Source organism: Phoca vitulina, unplaced genomic scaffold, assembly GCF_004348235.1.
Source record: "Phoca vitulina isolate PV1807 unplaced genomic scaffold, GSC_HSeal_1.0 scaffold38, whole genome shotgun sequence".
Lineage (NCBI taxonomy): Eukaryota > Metazoa > Chordata > Mammalia > Carnivora > Phocidae > Phoca > Phoca vitulina.
Window position 1 is genome coordinate 18235573 of NW_022589741.1, and position 25790 is coordinate 18261362.

Below are 25790 nucleotides of genomic sequence, written 5' to 3' on the forward strand. Positions count from 1 at the left end.
CTAGAGGAAGTTGACAAAGTGTGGCAACAGCCCGGCACAATATGTGGTGGAGACTTTGCAGCTTGCTGGCCTGGTTCCCCTTACAAGGTAAGGACTTTGAGCTCATTTCTGATGATACTCACTTGACCTGGCATTTTACCAAATCTACCTATCAGTCAACTGCATTCAGAGCGGACCTACGGCAAGAAGACAACCCAGGTAAGTATGTGATTACTTTCCAAGCTACACCACCATCACACATGCAGGGATGTTACTGCTTTATTTAATCTCTTGTTCAATTGCTAGTAAGTATAGGAAGGGCCACCGTAGCCTGTGCTCTGTGGCGTATATGTTATGGCAAAATGCAACAAGCTCAGTAGGCTCTGTCTCTTAAGTGCATACCAGGGAGAAGAGCATCAGTGTGGGAATTTAAAAGCTTCCTTGCTGTATAAGCCTTAGCCAGATAATTTAAGTTCTCTAAAAACTCAATGTCTGCATCTTGAAATGAAGAGATGATTAATAACGTTCGACGGCCAAACTCCCTGGATTTTTAAAGGGATCAAATTTCAAAATGTGAAAGCACTTTGAAGATGGCCAAGTGCTCTACAACTCTTCATTAGTTCAGAGATAATAATGAGCCCCATGGAAAATTCCTGCTTATTTTTTTCAGTCAGTTATACTTTACATTGTATTATAATTTTCAAATTTGATCTTTGATGCTTACTGAATTCTAATGGAGCATGATGAAAATTTAAGACACTGTTACCTTTTTAACACAGGTCAAATTATTCCTGATCAAAAGAGGGGCAGGGTGTAGGTGTCTCTAGATCTCTGATTGCAACTTGTACCGAAGTCTTAAAAAAGAAGCCATGCCTAAATGTATTGCTTGCTTGTTGTGTGTGTTTCCAAATATTGAACTGAATTATAGTTATGTTTCAAGTAATGCACCCATTCTTCTAAATCTGCGTTCACCAGAGAACTGTATCTGAATGACACTATTTTAAAAAACTAGATTTCCTATTTTATGTAGTATTTCAATTTCCTATTTTATACAATTAAGTGCTTTCTTTTTTCATCCCTATACTCTGAGGCACTTAATATGAATTCAATATTTGGTAATAAATAATATTAGTTTCTTCAATAAGTGGCTTAAAGAAACAGCTCATACATTCAGGAAAAGTACATTTAGACAGCTAAAATTAGAATGTTTTCAATTATTCCAAAGTTTAAAGCCCTTAACTGACTTTCACTTTTTGAGCCAAGTTGGCATCCTATTACACTGTTTATTACTGAATATATAGATGTCCACGTTTTTAGCCATTAATTCAACTAATACTTAGAATCTTTTTTTAAAAGATTTTATTTATTTGAGAGAGAGACAGAGAGCATGAGGAAAAAAAGTACAAGCAGGAGGGGAAGGGAGAGGGAGAAGCATAGCCCCTGCTCAGCAGGGAGCCTGACATGGGACTCGATCCCAGGACCCTGAGATCATGACCTGAGTCAAAGGCAGACACCCAGCCAACTGAGCCACCCAGGCACCCAATACTTAAAATCTTATTTTGAAAAAAATTAAATTAAATTAAATCTTACTTTGTGTTAGGTCCTGGGACTGTAAAATGAATGAATGGCAAACAACTTCTCTATGAGAAGTTTGCAATCTCCATGCAGAGAGATACTTGTAACCAGATATAAAGCACTGTGCTAAGTGCTATAATCGAAGTCCATTCAAAACGTTGAGGGATCTGGAGGAGAAGGCAGGTCATTGTGGGGAAGGAGGAAGCTAAAGACTGGTTAGGCAGGTTTGACAAAAGTGGTATAATTTGAGTTGAGTCTTGGAGGAGATAAGAAAGGTATCCAGGCTGGTGGTGCCTGGCTGGCTCAGTCAGTTAAGTATCTGACTCTTGATTTCAGCTCAGGTCATGATCTCAGGGTCATGAGATGGAGCCCTGCATTGAGCCCTGCATCGAGCCCTGCATCAAGCCCTGCTTCGGGCTCCTCGCTGGGCATGGAGCCTGCCGAAGATTCTCTTGCTCTCCTTCTCCCTCTGCCCCCTCCCCCACTCTAAAAAAAAAAAAAAGTACCCAGGTCAATAGAACAGCATGAACAAAGGCAAAGTGTCTTCTTGAGCCTGGACCCGGCCGTGGCTGGTGACCACATTAGATACAAGCAAACAGTGGAACGGAGCAGGTGGTCTATCTGTGCGAGGTGGGGTGGAGCCTAGGGGGACACACTAGAAATGATGAGCTCCAATGGAAAATGACAAGTTTGGGGTCCCTGCAGAATAGACTCGTTCTGTTCTGGAGTTTTTAAATTTATTGCATGCAATCATGGGCTACTAAGGTAAGGGGAAAAAAAGAACATTTTACTCTTTCTTCAGTCTACCATGCTAACCTCTAGTAGAGGGGAGATCAGACACCGCAACTCCCAAAATCTTGGGGAAAACCAGAAGGAATCTTAAGAACTGCACAGGTTTCATCTGTGTGTGCTTTGGTAGGTGGTTGTGACTGCTCCTTGGCCTTTTGCTTGAGGGTCAGTCACATGTGCTTTGGGGTGAAGCCACTGCACTGATAAGATCATTAGTTCATAAAGTTGGGGGTGGAGATGATGAAGGGCACAGGTTCTATTTCCATATATAAACCAGTCACAATCTATAACCCCAGAGTCCACCAGCAGCCTCATAACACATGGCTTTGCATGGATGGATGAATCTGGTCAGAAGTCAATAATCCACTCAGTAAACATGACCTGCCAGCAGTAAGGGGGGACCTCCCAGGAGAAACTCCCTAGCTATTCACTGCCACACTTTGCACGCTTAGTATCTCTGGAGCCACGTAGGGCTATCAAACAGACTGGAACTCTGAAGCCCAGCTGGGGAGCCCAGGAAGTAGGCACACAGCACTCAGGATCTACATGAGAAAGGTTAAGGGTGCATAAGGATATCTGTGTTTTTAGAGCCTACAGCGGAGGAAGTGGTGAGCAAAGAAGGTAACCCACACCCCTCCTTCTGACAAAGAAGGTGAAAGTTTGACTCCAAACTTAGACGAAAAAATATATATATATGAAAGATGAGTTCCAGTTTAGTTTGCAACGGCAATGAGAGAATCCTGGGGAACTTGCCCTTAGAAGACGTACCATCAAGATGCAGGTACAGGGATCTTCCTCTCCTAACCTTTAGCAGAGCTGGACACACCGAACAATATTTGGAAGCACTCACAGCTGAAGCACTGTGTGTCTGTGGCTTCTCTCTGGGGCTGTTCTTCCTTTCTACAATGATCTCCTGTCTCTAAATCAAACATGAGGTCTACATGATAACACTGAAAGAGAAATCAGCCTGTAAAGCTGAAGGCAAGGCTTGGAGCAGAGAAGAGGAAACAGCAATTATTATATGCCTCAAACACAGCCCTTTCCATGTGAAACCCAGGCATTTATAGTTGTGGTCAGTAGACTGATATTAAATTCTCAACAAGAGCAAACACTAATCTTAGGAGATATTCTTTAGCATGTGCTAAAAAACCACCCTGTATTTCATTACAATTTTTTAAACATTGTAAGAATCAAATAACAACTTAATTCAAAAACACACATCCCAAGAAAAAGACATCTTTAAAATGGAAGACAATTTATTCATAAACAGGCTGCAGATAAATCTCACCACTCCCATTTCCCCAAACGCAGGCTTCCTGTCTAGACAATCGCTTTGCCAAAGGTAAGAACATGGGCAAAACTTTTTAGTATCAACTTCTGGCCTGAAGGATGAAATTAGGGCATGTTTCTTTAACAGTGGTCTTTATTCTATCATGGATTCAACATAGTAACTTCCCTCCTGTCTCTCAGTATTCTTATTAACAACAGGAGACCAAAGATATCTGTCCATCACCTGCTTTATGCTGCCATCATGAAAGCTGGTATTAAACCATTATTTTCAAGCTCACACTGTGATACTTTCTATAAGGAATGAATTTTAGAGAAATATAAAATAGTCACTGCCCTCTAGAAACTTCAATCTGTGGGAAGCAGGATAACGCACAGGAACTAGAAAGTAAAGCAAGAATCAAGATGGGAATGGTTATGGAAGCAATGGAAGGTAGACAGTTCTAGATTTAATTTCTTGGCTCAGAAGCCCCTTAACCTTAGAAGAAATTCCACTGTCATTTCAAAGCATCTCTACTAATATTATCTTTATTACTCGGTTATGGATTGATTTTATAGACGAAAATATTTCCAAATGACCCAACCTAAGCAGAATTCTGGGCTTATGCTTCAATGCTTTTATGAAAACACAGTATCTTTTTATGGGCTCTTCATTGTTCATTACAGTATTGGCTGATGATATGGGTATTTTTCCATTAGAACTCAAGCAAAGTTTTTTCCCATGAAAGTCAATACGAATACAATACAACAATTCTGGGTTATTATTGCCAGAGGCTAGATTGAAATTAATGACCTAAAAATGGAACAAACTAAAAAGTCTACACCAATTAATTCCCAGGGCTCTCCAAAGCACTTTTCCTAATACTTGAAATTTATCACAAGGAAATAAACTCCTTGTTTCTTTCTCTCTTTTTTTTTTAAGGTTTAAGATGATGCAGTAAAACTCATTACATTTGCAATTCATAATTTATAACCCCACAACATTCTTCTGTTTATGGAAATGTTTTGTACTTTCATTGATAAGACTTGTCTAGTCCTCAGAAAAAAAAGATTTTTTTTAATTTAAAACTTGAAGAAATAACATGGCAATAAATGTGCCAAATCAGCAGTAAAGCCAATTATTTTATTTTTTATCAATTTCCTTTTTGGGAGATTGCATTTGCAGCTTACAACCGATTGTTTATCATTCTCTGGGGGTTGTGATTTGGGGAAATTAGACTCTCATGTTTGCCTGGAGAAAGTGTTTCTGTAGACAATTGAATTGGAAGAGATCTTAGAACATTCTTCCTCTGGCATAGAAGCTCTTTTGCTGGTGGGGCTTACCTATTCCCTGTGAACACCACTTGGAATCCTAGACACATAGCTTATTTTTTTTTTTTTAAGATTTTATTTATTTATTTGACAGAGAGAGAGAGAGATCACAAGTAGGCAGACAGGCAGGCAGAGGGAGAGGGAGAAGCAGGCTCCCTGATGAGCAGAGACCGATGTGGGGCTCGATCCCGGGACACTGGGATCATGACCTGAGCCGAAGGCAGACGCTTAACCGACTGAGCCACCCAGGCGCCCCTAGACACATAGCTTATACTTAAAGCCACAAGTCACTTGTTTCACAAATTGAGACCAGAAAGGCTGACTCTTCTGGGGTCTCATTATTTAAACAATCTGACCTAGTTATATGACCATGGGCTCTGAAGCCCACAGACATGGGTACAGTTCCCAGCCCCAGGACCTGTGTGACCTTCAGCCTCTATTCCTTCATCTAGAAAGCCAGCAAAATAATTCTTTCTTCATAGGGTTAGTTCAAAAAGTTAAATTAAATATAGGTTAACGTGGGCTGGCAGAGTTCCTGGCATATGAGAGAGCAAGTGCCCAATAGATACTGCTCAAGATTTTCCTTCTTTCCTATCAAAATCCCACCCCTTCATTCAGACCTCCTTCAGGAGACATCTTACTGCTCCTACGTACGGTGCTTGCTCCTTTGTATTGATTTGGGTTTTGTTTCTTATTTTTTTTTATTTATTTTATTTTTTTTTTAAAGATTTTATTTATTTATTTGAGAGAGAGAGAATGAGAGAGAGCGAGTACATGAGAGGAGGGAGGGTCAGAGGGAGAAGCAGACTCCCTGCCGAGCAGGGAGCCCGATGCGGGACTCGATCCAGGGACTCCAGGATCATGACCTGAGCCAAAGGCAGTCGCTTAACCAACTGAGCCACCCAGGCGCCCTTGGGTTTTGTTTCTTAAGAACTATGTAATGAGGAGCACCTGAGTGGCTCAGTCGGTTAAGCATCTGACCCTTGATTTTGGCTCAGGTCATGATCTCAGGGTCGTGAGATCGAGCCTCACGTTGGGCTCCATGCAGAGCATGGAGCCTGCTTAAGATTCTATCTCCCTCTCCCTCTGCTTCTGCCCCTCTGCCGCTGTGTGCTCTCTCTCTCTCTCACAAAAAAAAAAGTATGTAATGAATGACTGAATAAATGAATGAGGTTGTGTTGAGAATAAGTCCCTGCCTTGGCTTGGGAGTGTGTCTTGGCCCATGCCAGCCTGACTGTCCCCAATTCTCTTCCTCTGCAGAAGCCTTTCTGACTAACCACACAGAAACAGTCACCGTGGAGGAAGGCCAGACACTCACCCTAAAGTGTGTCGTTTCTCAGGGGAAGACCACCTCCCTGCAGTGGCTGGCCCCATCAGGGTTCACCATTTTTTTAAATGAGCATCCTGGTAAGTGAAATAAAAAAAAAAATCACCACCAGACCTCAACCTGCAGGATTTTCCAGACAGACAAGTTGGTGGGATAGAAACCAACATGAGTCACCCAAACGGTGGGCTTGGCCCACCTTCTATTACATGGGGATCACACCCAGAGGCCTATTACTTTACACAAGGCTGCTTTTTCTGACAGGAAGTCTGAAATGGAAACCCCACCAGAATGGTTGGTAAAGGGGGCTCAATTACAAAGCACCTTTCCACGCCCACACCTCACCCCCACGTCACTGTTTTACTCTCAGCACCCATGAAACTGCCAATAGCACCGATGACAGGCCGCAGACGGACTTGAGGCCCTTTGTCCTCCTGCAGCTAACGCCATCACCCCACATCTGGAGCCGGCTGCTTCGTTTTCACTCTGAGCAGTTCATAGTCACCTCAAAAAGCTCCCTTCTAGAGATCTCCTTTTCTCCTGTTGGTCTCAACACAAAAGCAAGATTGCTGAGCAGCTGAGCAATGGACAGGGCCCACTACTTTGGAAGGGAGGGCAGTCATTCCTATTTTCACAAACACACATTGCGTCCCAGATGCCCCACATGGAAAGGCACTCTTCCCCCCACCCCCTTCATTCCCTGCCAGTTGTATTGAGATATAATAAACACATAACACCTTATTAGTATGAGGTGTACAATGATCTAATATTATGTATTTACTGCCAAATAACCAGCACAGGAAGCCTAGTTAACATCCATCACCTCACACACTCACAATGGTTTGGTTTGGTTTTTTTCTTAAGGAAAGGGATTCTTTTTTTTTTTTTTTAAGATTTTATTTATTTATTTGAGAGAGAGAGAATGAGAGAGAGATCACGAGACAGGGGAGGGTCAGAGGAAGTCCCTGCTGAGCAGGGAGCCTGATGTGGGACTCGATCCCAGGACTCCAGGATCATGACCTGAGTGGAAGGCCGACACCTAACTGACTGAGCCACTCAGGCGCCTAAGGAAAGGGATTCTTAAAAGTCTATTTAGTTCATCTCTTTGGGCAGGATTTTACTAATCCCTCCCCTTCATAATGAGACCATTGTATATCTCCATTTAATATTCTGAACTGCCAAATACTTGGAAGAGTCTCCAAAACAGTCTGGTAAAAGCAGAGCCTCTAAAAAACTTGATATGCTATGAAACATTTTTTAAAAATTTATTTATTTTAGAGAGGGAGAGAGAGCACATGAGTAGGAGGAGCAGAGAGAGAGGCTGGGAATCTCAAGCAGACTCTGCACTGAGCACGGAGCCCAACATGGGGCTTGATCCCAGGATCCTGAGACCACGACCTGAGTAGAAAGCACGAGCCAGAAGCTTAACCAACTGAGCCACCCAGGCGCCCCTATGCTATGAAACATTATCGAATATCGCTACGTTCAATGTAAACTAACCGTATATTTCAAGCTAAATAAACCATTAATAGTAGAACCAATAAAGTAAGCAGATGTTAACTGTTAAAAGTTCTCAGAGAAAAACTGTGAGTAGAGATCATTCCTGTTAAATAATGCTTTCTCTTGTTTTGGTTTGGTTTTTAGTAAACTGGGAGAAGATGGGCACTCTCAAATTTCTACAGCAGAGTACCTTAATTGAACTTGGTGGTGCTCAACCAAGGGCTGAGGGTCAAGGGTCATTCTTGCCTTCCAGGGGACATATGGCAATGTCTGGAGAGAGTTTGGGTTGTTATAACTGGAGAAGGGCAGGGGGCATCTAGCATCTGATGAGTAGCAAGGCCAGGATTGACCTGGCTCTAAAGTCAATACTGTTGAGGTTGAGATGCCTGAATTCTAGCTCAGGTACCATCAGTGTCCCAGGACACACAGCCATTATTTCAGAGGACAAACAACCTTTCTTGGTCAGCCATTCAAGGTTTAACTATTTTAGGTTTGTTTATGTTACAAATCCAGAGAGAGAGGGAGACAAAACCACTCATTTCAAGAAACTCTGATTTGCTAAGGGACCTATGACCTAAGATAGAAATCCCAGGTCAATATAGAATCAAAAAACAAAACAACAACAACAACAACAAAAAAAACCCAAACATTTGCTATAGAACTATAATAATATAGTTATTATAATACATATATAAAATATATATAAAATATAATAATATAATAAACTTCTAAAAAATTATATATATTATATATATATATAATACATATAAAAAATATAATAATAATAAACTTCTAAAAATTTAAAAATAAAAGGAGCACCTGGCTGGCTCAGTCGGTAGAGCATGCAACTCTTGATCTCAGGGTTATGAGTTCAAGCTCCACACTGTGTGTAGAGATTAACTTAAAAATGAAATCTTTAAAAATAAGAACACCCAAATGGAGTAATGGAGAGCCATGCATTTATCTTCCATTCTTCACATCCATTGTGACAGGACAACCTCAAATCAATCAGATTTCAAAGAGGTAAATCTACTGGGGCATTTTTCATAATGTAAAAAAATGAAAAAAAAAATTAATCATCCTGCAACCCGAACCCTTCACCAGCATAGTGTTAATTTCCTACGTGCACAAGAAAAGCAAACAGTTTATTTCACAGATCCCAGTATCAAAGTATTTCATTTCCTAAATGAATGTTGAGCTATTGAGACGCATCCAGCTGGGAACACTAGAATTTGGAAGGCAGCTCAATCGAAGATGTGACATTTGTTCCGTCAAAGTGTGAAATTCAAAAGCCATTCCTGCGAATAATCAATCCACTGAGAGACTGTATTCATCTGATCGCTTTCTTCCTAACAGCTCTTTTTCCCTCTTGTCCAGCTTTAAAAAATTCCAAATACCAGCTGCTTCATCACTCCACCAATCAGCTCTCCATCAGTGTGCTTAATGTCACCCAGCAAGATGAAGGCGTGTACAAGTGTTTACATTACAGCAACTCGGTGAGAACAAAGGAAGTAAAAGTGATCGTGCTAGGTAGGTGACTGACAGCCAGCAAACCCAGCACGGGAGCAACAGACTTAGGAACAGGACAGATCATTCTGAAACTTCACATTTTAGCTAGAAATATCTCGGGCACCTCTACCATCTTTTGTTGACAGGAAAACAGAAAGGAACATTTTGACTGGTGAGCCCTAGATGAAAATGTGACTTTGTGAAATTTGTCTTTGGCATCAGTGAAGTTTCCTGTCTAAGGAACTAAGAGAAAGGAGAATTAATACTTGATAAGCTGCTACTATGAGCCAGGCTCTGTGCTAAGCTCCAAGGAATCAAAGAGGAATCAGGCATGATCCCCACCCACAAGGAGTTGGCACCCTAGTCTAAGCAGCTAAACATGTATGTAAATAAAGTAGAACCTAACAACAGCATATCCCAAGGTAGAATGAATTCAGATGTAACTGCACCAGACAATTGGCTCACATCCTCTGCCAAAACCAGGTCCTCTCCTCCGGTGGGAGGTGGGGTTGGGAGGTGTGGATAGGAAGTGATAGCCTCCTGGGACTCACTCAGTTCTGTGGGTGGTCCACTGTATTCAGTGTAAGCCTTGCTGTCTTTACTTTTCTGCTTTTTGTGACAGAACCGATCAATTATAAACATCACTTTTTATTGATCTCTAATTCAGATCAATTATACACATCACTATTTATTGACCTCTAAGTGTCATGATTCCACATATCACAAATGAATGTCTTAGGCTTCTTCTGTTGAATTAAAATAGCATGGTGCCTGCCATAAAGTAAAGGCACGGGGACAAAGTACCTGGGAAGGAATGGCTCCCTAGGGGTGTTGAGAACCGACAAGACTCAGCCCACCTTACTGGTCACGGCTCAGAGCACTCTGGCTCACGCTGCTTGTGTGCCCTTGTAGGCTCTTCTCACACTCCCCGCACACGTCTGTCACTACACTTAACGCATGATCTTTTAACTAACAGCTTAGCGGCTGAGTCTATCACCAGACTGTTAGCCCCTCAAAGGGCTTTATCTTTTCCATATTTCCACTGCCAGCATCCAACACATCCCATGCATACTTGGAGCTGACTTTGCAATGTCTCAATGGCAGATAAATGAGCAAATCAACGTGAAAGTGTGCTGAACCAAAGTGTGAAGTAGAATGGGAAAGAGGAAGAAGTTAGCCTACTTAAAAAGTACACTTGACCCTTGAACCACACAGGTTTGAATTGTATAGGTCCACTTATATGCAAATTTTTAAAATAAATGCAGTCTGGTACTATATTTTCTCTTCCTTATGATTTTCTTAATAACATTTTCTTTTCTCTAGCTGACTTTATTGTAAGAATCCAGTGTAGAATACATATCACATACAAAATAGGTGTTAATCAACTGTTCGTGTTATCAGTAAGGTTTTCCATCAACAGTAGGCTGTTGGTTAAGTTTGGGGGGAGCCAAAAGTCATACATGGATTTTCAACTGTGTGGGGGTCAGGGGAAGTTTCAGCGCCCCTAATCCCCACATTGTTCAAGGGTCAACTCTATTTCCAGGACAGGAGTAGGAAAAACAGGACAAATGGGCCCTTGGTAAGAGAAATGCATCTTTGATATTAGGAGGGGACAGAACTAACTCACTTTGAGTCATACACTCATGCAAGTCTAGAACTGAAACAGCCAACTCATAAAACAATTCCTTCGTGTCACAGACAAGGAAATTCATCCACCAAAACATGGAGGGACATACAATGGTGCTTTCAATAACTGGTGACAGATGGAACTAGACTTCAGGTCTGTACTCTTCACCTAGTGCTCTACCAATCAAATACAGTCAGATAGCAAGTGTAAAAACTGTTGTTGTACCGTTGGGAATTTCCAGGGACTAATCATACACTGAGTAACAAGCAATGTGGACTACAGCCAAGGTAGCTTTACAAGTATATAAAAGCCCTGTAACCGTATTCTGGGAAAGATCAAGTTAAAAAAAAAAAAAAAAATGCCCCTTATTTAGACCATACACTACAATGATCCCTATAGATTATCAGACTCCGTGCTTTACTGGGATATGTAGACCTGCTCACTGAGCAAAGAAAAATCAATTCTCTTCCAGCAACACCTTCCATGCCAACTCTGGAAGCTTCAGTTATCAGAATGCAAAATGGAAAAGCACACATTACACTTAAATGCTCCACCGTGAGAAGTAAGCCCCCTCCGCAGATAACCTGGATTTTGGACAATGGCATGGAGCTCTCTGGTAAGTAGGGACATGGTTCTCTTTCCTCCTTTGTTTTCCTTCCTACTTAAACTTCCAAGGAATTTTTAAATCCTCTGGCACCCTCTGGTGGTATCAGGCGCCGGCAAATAACATTCAATAATTTGTCAGTTTTTTCCAGACAAATTAACTTTATAACCTATCGATACTGTGCCTTCATCTTGAAAACTTATCACAAATAATATGATTACATATTTATACTTAAAGTACAAACCTAAAATGGGATATTATGGTTTCTTAAAATTCAACATAATTTCATATATAGGTACGATATAGCTATTCCCTCAGCATGAACTTTTTAGCAGCCATAAATTTGAAAATACATTTAACATAATGCTTGTATATTGGAACAGGTAAGCTCCTCCTTATAAAGTACACTGCGATGTCATACCCTCAATAAAAATATTATGGTACCGAGCGCCTGGGTGGCTCAGTCCGTTAGGCGTCTGCCTTCGGCTTGGGTTGTGATCCCAGGGTCCTGGGATTGAGTCCTACATCAGGCTCCCTGCTCAGTGGGGAGTCTGCTTCTCCCTCTCCCTCTGCCTGCCACTCTGCCTACTTGTGTTCTCTCTCTGTCAAATAAATAAATAAAATCTTAAAAAAAAATATTATGGTATCAAAGAATTTAACTTTGATTAGATTAAAGCAGGGTTCAACTGACTGAAGCAAGTTAACTAATGGTCGTGCTTGAGAACTGTTTATAGTTTGTTTACATTGTAATGTATGTTCCATTGGATTTTACATAATCAGAGAGAGATCCAGTCCAATGCCAATTCTACATCATTATAAGACCTCTCCTTTCATTTGCCTTATTCATTCACCCTGAGTAAGGTCTTGGGTTTTTATGTTTGACTACATCAGGCTGTCCTTGTTAACCATGATAAGCTTTGGATTTTTTTCCAGTAGTGAAGGTTTACAGAAACCTAACCACTGTTATTCAGCTACTTCCCCCTGTGACTGGGCCAGGCATGTACAAGGCAGCTGACTGAATCTAGAATGACTTAGAAGTCTAACAGTTTTGCCAAGATGTCAAGACCATCGGTCCCTGAGAACCAAACCCACCCAAGGGTATTAAGTAGCCACAAGCTCATGCACCTCTTTAATCCGCTCCGTAGGTGAAACCCACCATGAATTTGAAACTGATGGGAAGAAATGTAACAGCAGCAGCATCCTCAGAGTCCACACACTGGGCAAAAGCTCAACAGTGGACTGCGTCATCCGACACAAAGGCCTACAAGGAAGAAAACTGGTAGCACCCTTCCGATCTGAAGACTTGGGTAAGAAGAACTAATGATTGTCTTTTTCATTTAATTTACATTAATATTACACTGTCAAACAAAATTAAATGGAATGGGAAGAGTCCTTCAGAGCGAGATCACTGTCCACAAAGCTCTCCTTAACAGCAAATTCCTTTAATGATTGAAATTTCTCCAGCTGAGCATCATATTGCACCTGTTCCAACATTCAGACCCCAGTTGTGCAGAAAGCCTGGCAGGGTGCCATATGCAAATAGCATCATGCTTGCTTTTTGATAATGCCAGCCGGCATAACTTGGCCAGTTTATTGCAGTCATGTTTTCAGAAAGGTCATCTGAAGCATACTTTATCTTTGTAGTTGACCCAAAAGGATAATAGCAACTGAAATAAATCTAAACTTGTCAATATTATTTTATGTTAACATAAAACACTCAGTCAAATCAAGCCATGATTCCTCTTTAGATTTATTTGGTTATAACTGTTTTGCAGGTTCTAGTTTAACCATGTTAATATTCTGGGCAGAACAAATACTAGTAAATAAAATGCCAAATAGTAAATGTGAAGAGGCGTTGCCTCCATTTTCAGAATGTGTTCTCCGATTCCTTCATCAAAAGCAAAAAATAATAATTTTTAAACTCTAGAAAACTTTCTTTTTTAGAGAGAGAGAGAGAGTAACCATGAGTTGAGAGGGAGAGAGAATCTCAAGCAGGCTTTATGCCCAGCACAGAGCCCAAAGCAGGACTTGATCCCATGACCCTCAGATCATGACCTGAGTCGAAATCAAGAGTCGGATGCTTAACCGAATGAGCCACCCAGGTGCCCCTAGAAAACTTTTTGAGCCAACATGTATCTAATAAGAAGTACCATGAATCACACATCTATAATTAATAAGACTCTGACCTTCGTTATTTTATAAGGTATTTCTCAGTGTACAAGGAATTCCTCAAGTGCAAGGATTCACCCACACTAGCGAAGGAGGGGGCTGCTGGATGAGGATACATTTGTCGAGAAAGCTGTTCATGAAATAACTGCTAAATGCAAGGCAGTGTTTAAGGAGAACACCATCACGGGAAAGCGCTCTGCAGCCCTGTGGGGGCTGCTGCTAACGGCACCCCCTCCCTCCCTACCACACGCTTTCCACCAGTCACTTTCTCAACAAACCAAAACTAGCAAGTCTTGAGGAAGCCGCATCTAGAAGACTGGGGCCCCACAGATTGGGCTGGCTACTGTAATCTGACACATAGTCCTGCCTCTCCATGACTCATCCCCTCCAGCCTCTACAGTCAGCGGAGCATAGCACATGGCGGGGGGGGGGGGGGTTGTTCCTGAAAGATACTCAGTTTTTTTTTTTTGAAGATTATTTATTTGAGAGAGAGAGCGAGAGAGAGAGTGCACGGGGCAAAGCGTAAAGGGAGAGAGAGAATCTCAAGCAGATTCCCCGCTGAGTGTGGAGTCCAATACAGGGCTCGATCTCACAACCCTGAGATCATACCCTGAGCCAAAACCAAGAGTTGGACGCTCAACCGACTGAGCCACTCGGGCGCCCCAGACATTCAGATTCTTAAACAAAAGAACCAATGATATTGAAAAAATGCATATTTTTACTCTTCAGCTATTGTTCAGGCCATCTACAAAAATTACTCTGGAGGGGAAATCACAGTTTCTTCTCCATTATGGCCATAGTTCTATAGGACTCAAAATGATAGCCATAAGACTTAATAATAATAGGATAAGACTTAACTTTTATTTCTGATCTAACTATCGATTATTATTTAGCACTCACTGCCAGATCTCCATTAAGTATTCAAAGAGCAACTCCAATATCAGCTGTTGGTGGCTTCCATATGTTTAATGGCTTTTTTTCCCTTCGGCAAGTGACTACGTTGACATACAGATATTACACATGGGTTTTTTTTTTCTTTTTATTAACACATAATGTATTATTTGTTTCAGAGGTACAGGTCTGTGATTCATCAGTCTTACACAATTCACAGCGCTCACCATAGCACATACCCTCCCCAGTGTCCATCACCCAGCCACCCCATCCCTCCCAACCCCCCTCCACTCCAGCAACCCTCAGTTTGTTTCCTGAGATTAAGAGTCTCTTATGGTTTGTTTCCCTCTCTAGTTTTGTCTTGTTTCATTTTTCCCTCCCTTCCCCTATGATCCTCTGCCTTGTTTCTCAAATTCCACATATCAGTGAGATCATATGATAATTGTCTTTCTCTGATTGACTTATTTCCCTTAGCATAATACCCTCTAGTTCCATCCATGCCGTTGTAAATGGCAAGATTTCATTTTTTGATGGCTGCATAATATTCCATTGTATATATATACCACATCTTCTTTATCCATTCATCTGCTAATGGACATCTAGGCTCTTTCCATAGTTTGGCTCTTGTTGACATTGCTGCTATAAACATTGGGGTGCATGTGCCCCTTCTGATCACTACATTTGTATCTTTGGGGTAAATACCCAGTAGTGCAATTGCTGGGTCATAGGGTAGCTCTATTTTCAACTTTTTGAGGAATCTCCATACTGTTTTCCAGAGTGACTGCACCAGCATTACACAGGTTTTTTTCATCCAATAAGTTTAAAAAGTTTGATTAACTGAGGATGCTTTAAAACACATTTACAAGTAAGGATTCTGACCCCTTTCATTCCCACACTCTGCATGGAAGGACCTGGGAAAATAAAGATCAGACAAGCACCATATCTGGGGATGTGAGTAGTGTCTTCCTTTGAAAAATCCACGCTTAGATGCTTGTGGAAGTGTGATGCTTGGAGAAGGAGAACAGAGCAGGAATAGATCAGACCCTCTTCAAAATGATTTACTTCATTTATTTAGTATTCCAAATGAAGAATCTTGATTTCCTATTACTTAACTGGGGGTGGGATTAAAAAACAAAACAAAACAAAACAAAAAACTTGAGCAACAGTTCTCAAACTTATGGATTTTGAGACCCCTCTATACTTCTACAAATAACTGAGGACCCCAAAGAATTTTTACTTAATGAATTGTATCTGTCAATATTTACATATTAGAAATTAAAACTGAAAAATGTTTAAATACTTATTTATTTAAAAAATAATTAACCACTACATAGAAACAGAAATGGTATATTTGTGTGGAAAAATAACTGTACTTTGCAACACCAAAATGTTAGTGAGAAAAATGGCACTGGTTTTCATTCTGAAATCTCTTTGGTATCTGGTTTAATAGAAAACAATTAGGTTCGGGGCCCCTGGGTGGCACGGTCAGTTGAGCGTCTGACGCTTGGTTTTGGCTCAGGTCGTGATCGCAGGGTCTTGAGGTTGAGCCCCGCATTGGGCTCTGTGCTCACTGCAGATTCTGCTTGAGATTCTCTTTCCCTTTCTTTGATTAAATAAAAAGCTCAGGGCTCCTGGCTGGCTCAGTTGGTTAAGTGTCTGCCTTCGGCTCACGTCATGATCTCAGGGTCCTGGAATCGAACCCCGCATTGGGCTCCCTGCTCAGCGGGAGCCTGCTTCTCCCTCTCCCACTCCCCCTGCTTGTGTTCCCTCTCTCGCTGTGTCTCTGTCAAATAAATAAATAAAATCTTTAAAAAAAATAAAAAGCTGAGAAGCACTCACAGATTCCATAAAGACATTACCTACCTGTCACATATCAGTATCAATATTTATAAAATTTCAGACACCTTTTCTATACACTCCCTGGTTGCAGGCCTGTTCATTGGTCAAATCTATGCTAAGCTGAATGTCTGGAAACATCCCCAAACATTATTTTGTTTGTTTTGTTTTGTTTTTTTATAGAGAGAGAAGGGAGGAGGGGCAGAGGGAGAGAGCAAATCTTAAGCAGGCTCCACGCCCAGCATGGAGTCCAATGCAGGGCTTGATCTCACGACCCTGAGATCATGACCTGAGCCAAAATCAAGAGTTGGACACTTAACCAACTGAGCCACCCAGGCACCCCAAACATTGTTTTACATTATACAATATTACATTTGTAAGCATTGTGCTTAATAAATAGCAAAGCACTGTGCTAAGCATGTTGTATGAATAAAATTAATTCTTGCAAAAAAAAACTCCAAGGGCAAATGCCATTAGTAGTTCCATTTTACAGGTAAGGAAAAACTGAGCATTCAAGAGACTGGACATCTTGCTCAAACTCACTGGGCAGCAAGCAAGTTAACAGCATCAGAATTCAACCTGTGACGGACTCCAAGGCCACCTAACAAATAAATAAGGACGGAGATAGGTGACTGGGCAGACAGACAGAAGGATTAACAGGTAGATGGAGGGAGAGAGAGACAGCAAATAGCCTTTGCATACTATTGCGAAACACAGCACTCCGGACGCAGCCTGCTGTCCTTCTCAGCCAGGCAGCCTAGCAGATGGGCTAGCAGCAGGAGAGAGATTCAAAAACCAGAGCAAAAGCTGTAGAACACGGAGTGCTTAGGTTTCCGCAGAACCTCACAAGCAGGTAGCAGCTAAGTACATTCTCCAACCTATTGTCCCGAGCACCATGTGGGTGAGACTGCTCTCTGTAGTTGCAGATTTCTGTTTTTCCCCTTTCCTAGTTACGGATCGAGAGACGGCTTCAGACGCCCTGGAGAAAAGCTCCCTGTCCTCTCAAGACCCTCAGCAGCCCACTAGTACTGGTAAGTGTCAACCCATTAAGATTTAAAAAAAAAAAAATCATGCCTCCTTGGAAAGGGCCATTTTTCCAATTCTCATTTCTAAGATTTTTTTTTTTAATTTTAATCTTTTTTTTTTTTAAGTGAGGGAGAGAGAGAGGGGGGAGTGGAGGACAGAAGGAGAGGTAGAGAGAGAGAATCTCAAGCAGGCTCCTCACCCACCATGGAGGCTGATGCAGGGCTCCATCCCAGGACCGTGAGATCATGACCTGAGCTGAAATCAAGAGTTGGATGCTTAACTGACTGAGCCACTGAAATTTTAACTTTTAATAAGACAATGCAGGATGCCCTGCACTGGCTCTAGCTTAGTGCTGTCCTGGAGGAGCTCCATACCAGCAGTGTTCCCTTAGTGGGACGGGCTTCGGGGTAACTAATACCTTGTAAGTTCAGTGCTATTTTGCTTGATACACACACGTGCACACGCGACTGTGACATTTGAATTTCCTCTGCAGTAAAGGGCAAGGTTGAATTCATTTATGGAGAGACTCGTTTCTTTGTTTTCTCACCCGGAACAGATCAAACACAAAATAAAGACTTGGTTTCAGCAAAGGGCAAAGAAGCAGGATTTGGAGATGTGGGGATTTTTACCATTGAATAACAAAATCACCTTTGAAAGCACATCAGTTACTTGGCTGTCAAGAACTCAGATAGTTTTTCATGACAGGATTGAACTCTAAATGCGGAATTACAAAGCCTGGATTATAATTCCAGTTTTTCAGACAGTGAACCCACTGGATGATTAGCTCTGGGCAATGCTCATGTATTTATCTTTGTATTTTACCTGGCATAGTATCTGACACTAGTAGGTACTCAGAAAATGCAGTATAGGGGCGCCTGGGTGGCTCAGTTGGTTAAGCAACTGCCTTCAGCTCGGGTCATGATCCCGGAGTGCCGGGATCGAGTCCCGCATCAGGCTCCCTGCTCAGCAGGGAGTCTGCTTCTCCCTCTGACCCTCCTCCACTCTTGTGCTCTCTCTCTCTCTCAAATAAATAAAAAATAAAATCTTAAAAAAAAAAGAAAATGCAGTATAAATGAATAAATACACGTATGAATACTTTCATTTGTTATGGTGTTTCGAGCAAGAGAGCCTCATCCAAAAAGGGCATAAACTCCTATAGGTCCTCTTTTTTTGTTTCAAATAGTGTGTCTACAGGAATTTCCTTGAGTAGAATAAGAGCTTTCATACCATTATCATGTTCATAGCTCTGCGTATCAGATCACGTTCTTAAAATTTTTTTTTTTATCTGGAATAACACTTAAAAGTAAATGTTTGGGGCTTTTAAACACCGATAAAAACAATATGTACCATCCAGTTTTTTGAAGGGCAATGGAAATTGAAAATGATCTGAAGGGGCACAGCCGTATCACTTGCTTTAATAATCCATTATTTTTAAGCGTGTTTAGAATCTACTTGTCTTTAAATTGGCTTACAGCGCCACTAAACAACCCAATTTTCTGCTCTGCTTTTTCACAGATAAGATTTAATATGGTTTCTAAATTTCCTTTCAGTTTTCAATTTCTACGATTTTATTACTGTTAATAATACCCATTTCCAGCAGAACGGGTGGTTTCATTCCCCCGCGGGATCCACACAGTGGCGCTGTGTAATGGGCTAAAAAGCAAGAGACGGGGGGGGGGGGGGGAGGAGTAGGGAGGATGAGCAACGGAATCAGAAAACGCGATCTTTCATTTTTACGGCTTCTCACACCTAGCAAAAGCATCACAGTATATGCCCGTTCTAAGGGGGAGAGGCAAGCAGAGGTTTGAATGACAAGGGAGCCTATTTTTCAACATAAAAATCATTGCTTCTCAGGCTGTTAGGTTTTCTTTCCACAAGGCTTGGGATGCCAATCTTCCATGCCCTGGTGTTATCTTGCACCATTCTGAAGACCTTCTAATAGGCCTGATTCAGGAAGCAAGTACAAAATAGTGGTGTACACTTTGCATTCTGAATTTCAGCATTGGCTCTGTCACGTATTAGGTCCGTGACTTCAGACAATGTACCTAGCTTCTAGAAGCCTCTATTCAGAGCTGCAGTGAGAAACCTACCGAATGCTCTGTTTGGGGCTGAGCCCAGAGCTGGTGTTCCATAAACATCTACCTTTTAAAAATAAGGCGAAATGAGCCTGGTGAAATGAGCCATTTGCAACTATTTCCGGAAGAAGTCAGTGGTTCAAAAATGGTCTTTTTTTTTTTTTTTTTTTAAGGAGGACAACGTAGTTTGGTTTCCAAAGCTGCTTTACTGCTTTGGGATAGCTGTGTGTATATACACACTATTCATATACAGTCATATGTATATATCATGTCTTAATTTCTCTCAACTTAGTTGCAGTAATGGAAGATTCTAGTACAACCAAGAGTGACAAGGAAGAGAAAGAACAAACCACTCAAGACCCTGACTTGGCCACTGGTAAGCATCCCCCTCAGCATTTAGAATAAACACTTGACATTTTAACCTCTTAATCAATAAATCCAATGGTCTTTTTCAGTCCCCATTTTTCTTGACCTTTCTATTGGTTAATCACTCCCTTGTTCCTTGACTTAGTTGTCTCCCTGGCTTCCTTGAAATACTCTGCCTGGTTCTGTGACTTTTTGCCAACCACTCTTTCTCTGTGTCCATCAGAGAACTTCCCTTCTTCCTCTGGATTCTTATATGTGGATACATTTCTGACTTTACTTCTCCATCCTTGATTCTTCCCTTAATTCTTGAAGAGTTTACCCATTCCCAGGGTTGTTCCTATTGCCACTAGGCAGAAGATTTCCATACTTACACTTCCAGAACATGCCCCTGAGAATTAATTGCTGTTTCATTCCATCTCCTATATCCCTGTTGCTGGATTTTCTGCCATCTCCTTGAACTCAACATCACTAAAAACCAAACAGCACCTTTTCCCACAAAATCACCTCATCCAAATGATCACACAGGCCCCAAATTTTGGCGTCATCCTTCATTCCTGTGTATGTGTGTACACACAAACACATAGAAAATCAGTCCATCTCCAAAGACTTTTGAGTCTCCTCTTCCAGAATTTTGTCGACTATCACTGCAATCCCTGGTCCAGACCCTCATCATCTCTTGCACAAGTCCTGTGACTTCAGTTTCTCCTCTTGTGGTCCATTTTTAGGACTATGATTAAAACACCCCTTTGCATTCTTCACACCTGTGTTCAGAAAACATCTGTGGCTCCCCACATCTACCACGCGGAGCAGGAGCCTCAAAGCCTCCAACAAGGGCCCTCCATCCCCTGCCTCTGCAGTCCTCTCTAAAGTCCCAGGAAGAACACACATTTTTCTCTGACATCATCATCCCATTTTGACTGCCCTTCCCTCAACAACCTGAACTGCCCCTGAAGAAAGGAAAGGCCTCATCTTCCCTCTCCTTACCCTTCTTTCAAGGCCAAGGTCTTCACTGAGAACTTCCTGACTAACTCAGGGACCACTCCTGCCTCTGAATCCCTGAGCACATTATGGTGTTAACACATATGGATCTAGAATTTCGCATCGATTTCTGACTTCTGTTGATTCATGTATTTATTTCCATAGAGAGAGAACTACCCCTTAAAGCACAGGGACCATGTCTTATGCAGCTCCAAGCACAATGTTCTACACAAAGCTGGTGCTCCTTAACTGCTTGTTGGCTGAGAGGGGGCCAGGACATCTGGGCAAAACTAGAGCCCATAGAATCAGAATATGAGGTTTAGAAAGATCTTAAAGACCTCACCTAGTTTATGTCCAATGGCCTTCACGTAGGACCACATTTAACCTAGCCAACATTCGTGGATTTCATTTTATTTGCATAATTTTTCACACTCCTTAACAACCTCTTGCTGCTTAACTACACCTTGCTAAAAAATCAGTCCTTACAGCTCATTTAAGTCCCCTGACTATAATTTAAGTCAATATTCTTGCATGTTTTCTCTACAAATGAAACCTCACAGCTTCGGTATCTATGTAACTTCAGAGCATTTTTCAAATCACCTCACAGAATTGCTTTGTTTGTGTGCCTGTTGGCTTGTTTTCAGAGAATAAATAATATGAATCTCTTTCCCTTTAGGGTAAAGTTCTCTGTCTTTTTATCCGAGTTGCCTATCAGTCGAACTACATTTTGAAAGCATTGTGCAAATTCCTCAGTGACAAAAACAAACCAACCTTGAACTGTCTAAATTCATTTCATTTTCCGTACAGAAGCCAGCCTTCAGTACGTGGGGGTGATAAGGAGGAAAAATGGCATTCTACTGCTCACCCTTGTGTCCTTCCTCATCTTCATACTCTTCATCATTGTCCAGCTCTTCATAATGAAGCTTCGGAAAGCGCACGTGGTATGGAAAAGAGGTGAGAGGCAGAGGACCTGATGGGGCGCTCCAAGGCGCCACACCACGGGGCTAGGACAAAGGAAATTCTGCCAACTAGAGCCTTTCTGTTAGATGCTGCACAGTCTGTTGGATAAGTGTTGTCATTCAAATAAGCAATTGTTGGTTTTGCAGTAAATACAGAACGTGAATCTCCAGGGGCTATAATCAAAGAGTGCGGAACCAAGAGAAATTAGAGTAGCTCTGGGAATTGACATTAAATTATAAAAGCTTCTAGTCACAAAAGGATCCCGAGTGGAAAACTCATTCATTCATTCAGAAAGCATTCATTGAGCACCTCTTGTATGCCAGACACTGTTTCAGGCATGGGGGATACCTCTGTCAACAAGAGAGACCAGGTCCCCACTCTCAAGGAGTTCATATTCTAGGGACAGCCAATCAAAGGTTGAATATAGACTGTTTGGGTTCTGTTCTTACTTTGAAAGAATGTATTCAGCTTCGCTCACCCATAATATGTGAGTAATGTTTCCTAAGCATTCTGATTAAAAAGTTATCATTGGAAACTATATATATATGTATCTATACCATATATACATATATAATTTATCTACCATGGAAGGTACCTATTAAAATGCATAGATTCGACACATATCAGGGCTGGAAGGGACCTTAGAAGTTATCCAGAATAACAATCTACTCAATTCATTCCATCTGTGTGTACTAGGATAAATCTCCTCCTTAATTCTGAGTGATTATTTAGACCTATGCTGCCCAATACAGTGGCCACAATATGGCTATTGAGCACTTGAAATGTGGCTAGTCACTTTTGAGAGGTGCTGGAAGGATAAAATAGACACCCAACTTTGAAAGCTTAATACACACACACACACACACAAATATAATATGTCTAATAATAATATATTGGATCTACTAGGTAAATAATTATTAAATTAATTGCACCTGCTTCTCTTTGTTTTTTGAGCATGGCACCTAGAAAACTTAGAATTACGCATGTGGTTCGCATTCTAGTGGTGCTGGACATCATTGATTAAGCCACATATGACTCCAACACCTCCAGTAGCTGAGAACTCATTATGTCCCAAAGCAAAATACTTCCCCTTTGAATGGTTCTCACCCTACTGAAAATACAACTTCTTCTAGTTTGATGTCAATCTCTCTATATATTCAGCTGGACTAACTTTCATCATAAACAGACCTAGAGACAGGGTCTGGCTTTTCAGCTGTACCTGTGCAATAGGCAAATGCCACAGTATTGTTTCAAAATCTCCCATTAATGCTTCACCCCCATAGTTCTTTAAGGGCTACTGGAATTGTCCCATCTCAAAGAACAATACTGGATTCTAATCCATGGTCATTTGATTTCCGCAACTCTTATGCTGCCTAGCGCAGTGCCTGTAGGAATCAGAGCAAAAAACAAAAACACTTCTCAGAATGAATGAGGACATGAGGTATGGGAGGGCGACTGGTAAGTCCACTATTGTGTAGACAGAGGGATCATCTTATTCGAACGTACATTTGTACGTATAGGTGATGTCTGGGGCACTCGAAATTAATAACATAGTTTTCTTTTCTTGCAGAAAACGAAATCTCAGAACACACTCTAGAAAGTTACAAATTGAGGTCAAATAATGAAGAAACATCATCCCAAGAGAAAAAGGGCCAAAGTAAGTCAATTACATGACCTCAAATTTGAAAAATGAGGTTAATTTGTTGCCTTTAAGGAGGAGGGTAAAAATCAAAGTCTGATTTTTAGCACTAGAAAGTCAATCAACCTAAATCATCTTGTAGAACATAAATAAATCTTCCAAAAATGAAAACTAGTGACCATTAAGTTCCTATGGCTGCAGATATGCCCCCATGAGAAGCCATCCCTGAGTTCTCGCTGTCACATGCAGGCACATCCTGGGACCATATGTCCCTCTTGTGCTCCGGGTATCTTACATACATCTTAACAATCCAGCACTTTCCACACCCCATACCATCTGCTCATTTCTGATGTGTTGCTTTAGCTACCACAGTCCTCCTTCAGGTGGTGAGTAGCTGGGTTTATCTATGTTGTGTCTTCAGATTCTAACACAGGGCCTGATGCCAATGGAGTGTCTGATGCATTTGTGTTGAATAAATGAACACAAGGCTTAACTGATTCAAGCAGACATGTTTTGGGTCTTTTGATGACTCCATTGTAGCTTCTCAAGCAAAATATGTAAAGAAAGTAGAAGGAAGAGTTTCTAAAAGGAGATTGTGTGTGTGTGTGCGCACATACACTCATGTGTGTGTTCTTGACAAAAATCTAGTAGAGAGCATCTGCTACTACAGAAAAGCAAGAACCTTCTACCTTTCTTTCAACCATTTTGGTTCCTCCATTGCAAATTAACTCATTCCACCTGCTGAGAGTTGCAAGCTAGGCAGAAAAGCTTAGCTGCTAGTTTCTGTTCGTTTCATTGAGGTTTTTGTAGGAAGCTGGCCTTTCACAACACCTCTGCCTTTTTTTTTTTTTTGCTTTGACCTAGTAAGGTGTGAAGTGGAAAGAATCACTGTACTAGCTAGGACAGGAGAACAAGAGGGCAAACCGTGAGAACTGGGGGTGGGAGAGGGAAGTGTGTGCAAGGCGCAGAGAGTCTGTTGTATTGCCCATGTTTCTAGAATGTCAGTGTTCTTGTCCTCGACTGGCAAGTAGGAGAATTTTGTCAGTATGACGTGTTAGTTGGATTGTTTCCTATGCCAACTTTCTTAAGCAAGGGGAACCAGAACAGTGGGTGTAGAATGATAACTTTCAGCAAGAAAAGAAAAGCCCTCAGCTCAGCTGTTGAACAAGCAGAAAGCCTTTGCGTCTCAACTTTAAGAAAGTTGAAAAGGACTACCTTTGCTCCAGGCTCCCTTCCCAGAAAGGTCCATCCCTAGGGGCTGGCCACGGATTGTGAGAGGGGGTACTTCCAACTGAGCTCCAACCTGCACTTCCAGCCTCCTTCCCTGGGCTCCCTCCAACCCAGCATTTCAACTTCACTGTTTTTGCTCACTTAAAAGTCATCCTCTGGAGCTATCTCCAGCCTCTGCGTATAGAGTTACATGGGCTTTGAGTGATCTGCCCCAACCCTATGTTTTCCATAAGCCCTGTTACTTTCAGTAAGAAATTTGCTAAATACAATGTGGGTGGGTTTTTTTCAGGTTTTTTTTTATAGCAGAAACGTCTATATATTTTATTTCAGGTTTATTAGTATATTTACATAAAAAAAGACTTTTTAAAAAAAATCAGCCCATAACAATGCATTCAGACCATTTATGATACACATCAATTTCAGATTTGATTTTTTAAGCCATTAACATATGAACCTAAAAATACCATGTGCAATCAAAGTGTCTCAAATAAATGGGTGCAGTATTGTTCAAAATAAATGGTCATCTTTGACATATTTTTCTTTCAGCTTTCCACTCTAAGAGCTACGTGAACTACATCACACAGTTGTACTCAGAAGCAAAAACAAAGAGGAAGGAAAATGCACAAAATTCAAAATTAAAAGAAGAGCCCACTCATATACCAGAGAGCATTGTGTAGTGCTCTGTGCAGTAGAAAATATGATTTGGGGGGCAGCCGCATCATCACAGTGGGGCAGCCTATGGGAAGGAGCATAATAACTGTCACATGAAAAATAGACTTTGAGTGCAATGCAAGATGGTGTCCTCCCATGGCAATCTGCTCTGGATTCAGAGTCATGAAATGAGGACTGGACCATGGACACAAAAGCTTCATAGTTTAGATTTTTTTTTTTTTTAATTATTTATGTATTTGACAGAGGGAGACACAGCAAGAGAGGAAACACAAGCAGGGGGAGCGGGAGAGAGAGAAGCAGGCTTCCCACGGAGCAGGGAGCCCGATGCGGGGCTCGATCCCAGGACGCTGGGATCATGACCTGAGCCGAAGGCAGACGCCCAACGACTGAGCCACCCAGGTGCCCCAAAAGCTTCATAGTTTAAAAAAGAAAAGAAAAGAAAA

At 41.4% G+C, this 25790-nt stretch overlaps 1 protein-coding gene across 1 annotated transcript; it reads left to right on the forward strand.

The window, feature by feature from the left end:
• Positions 1 to 20: 20 nt before the first annotated feature.
• Positions 21 to 25352, forward strand: CRTAM (cytotoxic and regulatory T cell molecule). The gene is made up of 10 exons (XM_032427700.1): positions 21 to 87; positions 6202 to 6348; positions 9143 to 9295; positions 11374 to 11517; positions 12651 to 12812; positions 17352 to 17432; positions 19795 to 19878; positions 21654 to 21800; positions 23377 to 23463; positions 25222 to 25352. The coding sequence occupies exons 1-10, from the start codon at positions 42 to 44 to the stop codon at positions 25350 to 25352; spliced, it is 1182 nt and encodes a 393-aa protein (XP_032283591.1). The 5' UTR covers positions 21 to 41.
• The last annotated feature ends 438 nt before the right edge of the window (positions 25353 to 25790 follow it).

Excerpts from the sequence above, each read along its gene's own strand:
- CRTAM (XM_032427700.1), top strand. The coding sequence starts at position 42 with ATGTGGTGGAGACTTTGCAGCTTGCTGGCCTGGTTCCCCTTACAAG. Across the intron at positions 6,349-9,142 it reads TTTTTTAAATGAGCATCCTG|CTTTAAAAAATTCCAAATAC; the intron begins GTAAGTGAAATA and ends CCTCTTGTCCAG. Across the intron at positions 17,433-19,794 it reads TCAGCAGCCCACTAGTACTG|TTGCAGTAATGGAAGATTCT; the intron begins GTAAGTGTCAAC and ends CTCTCAACTTAG.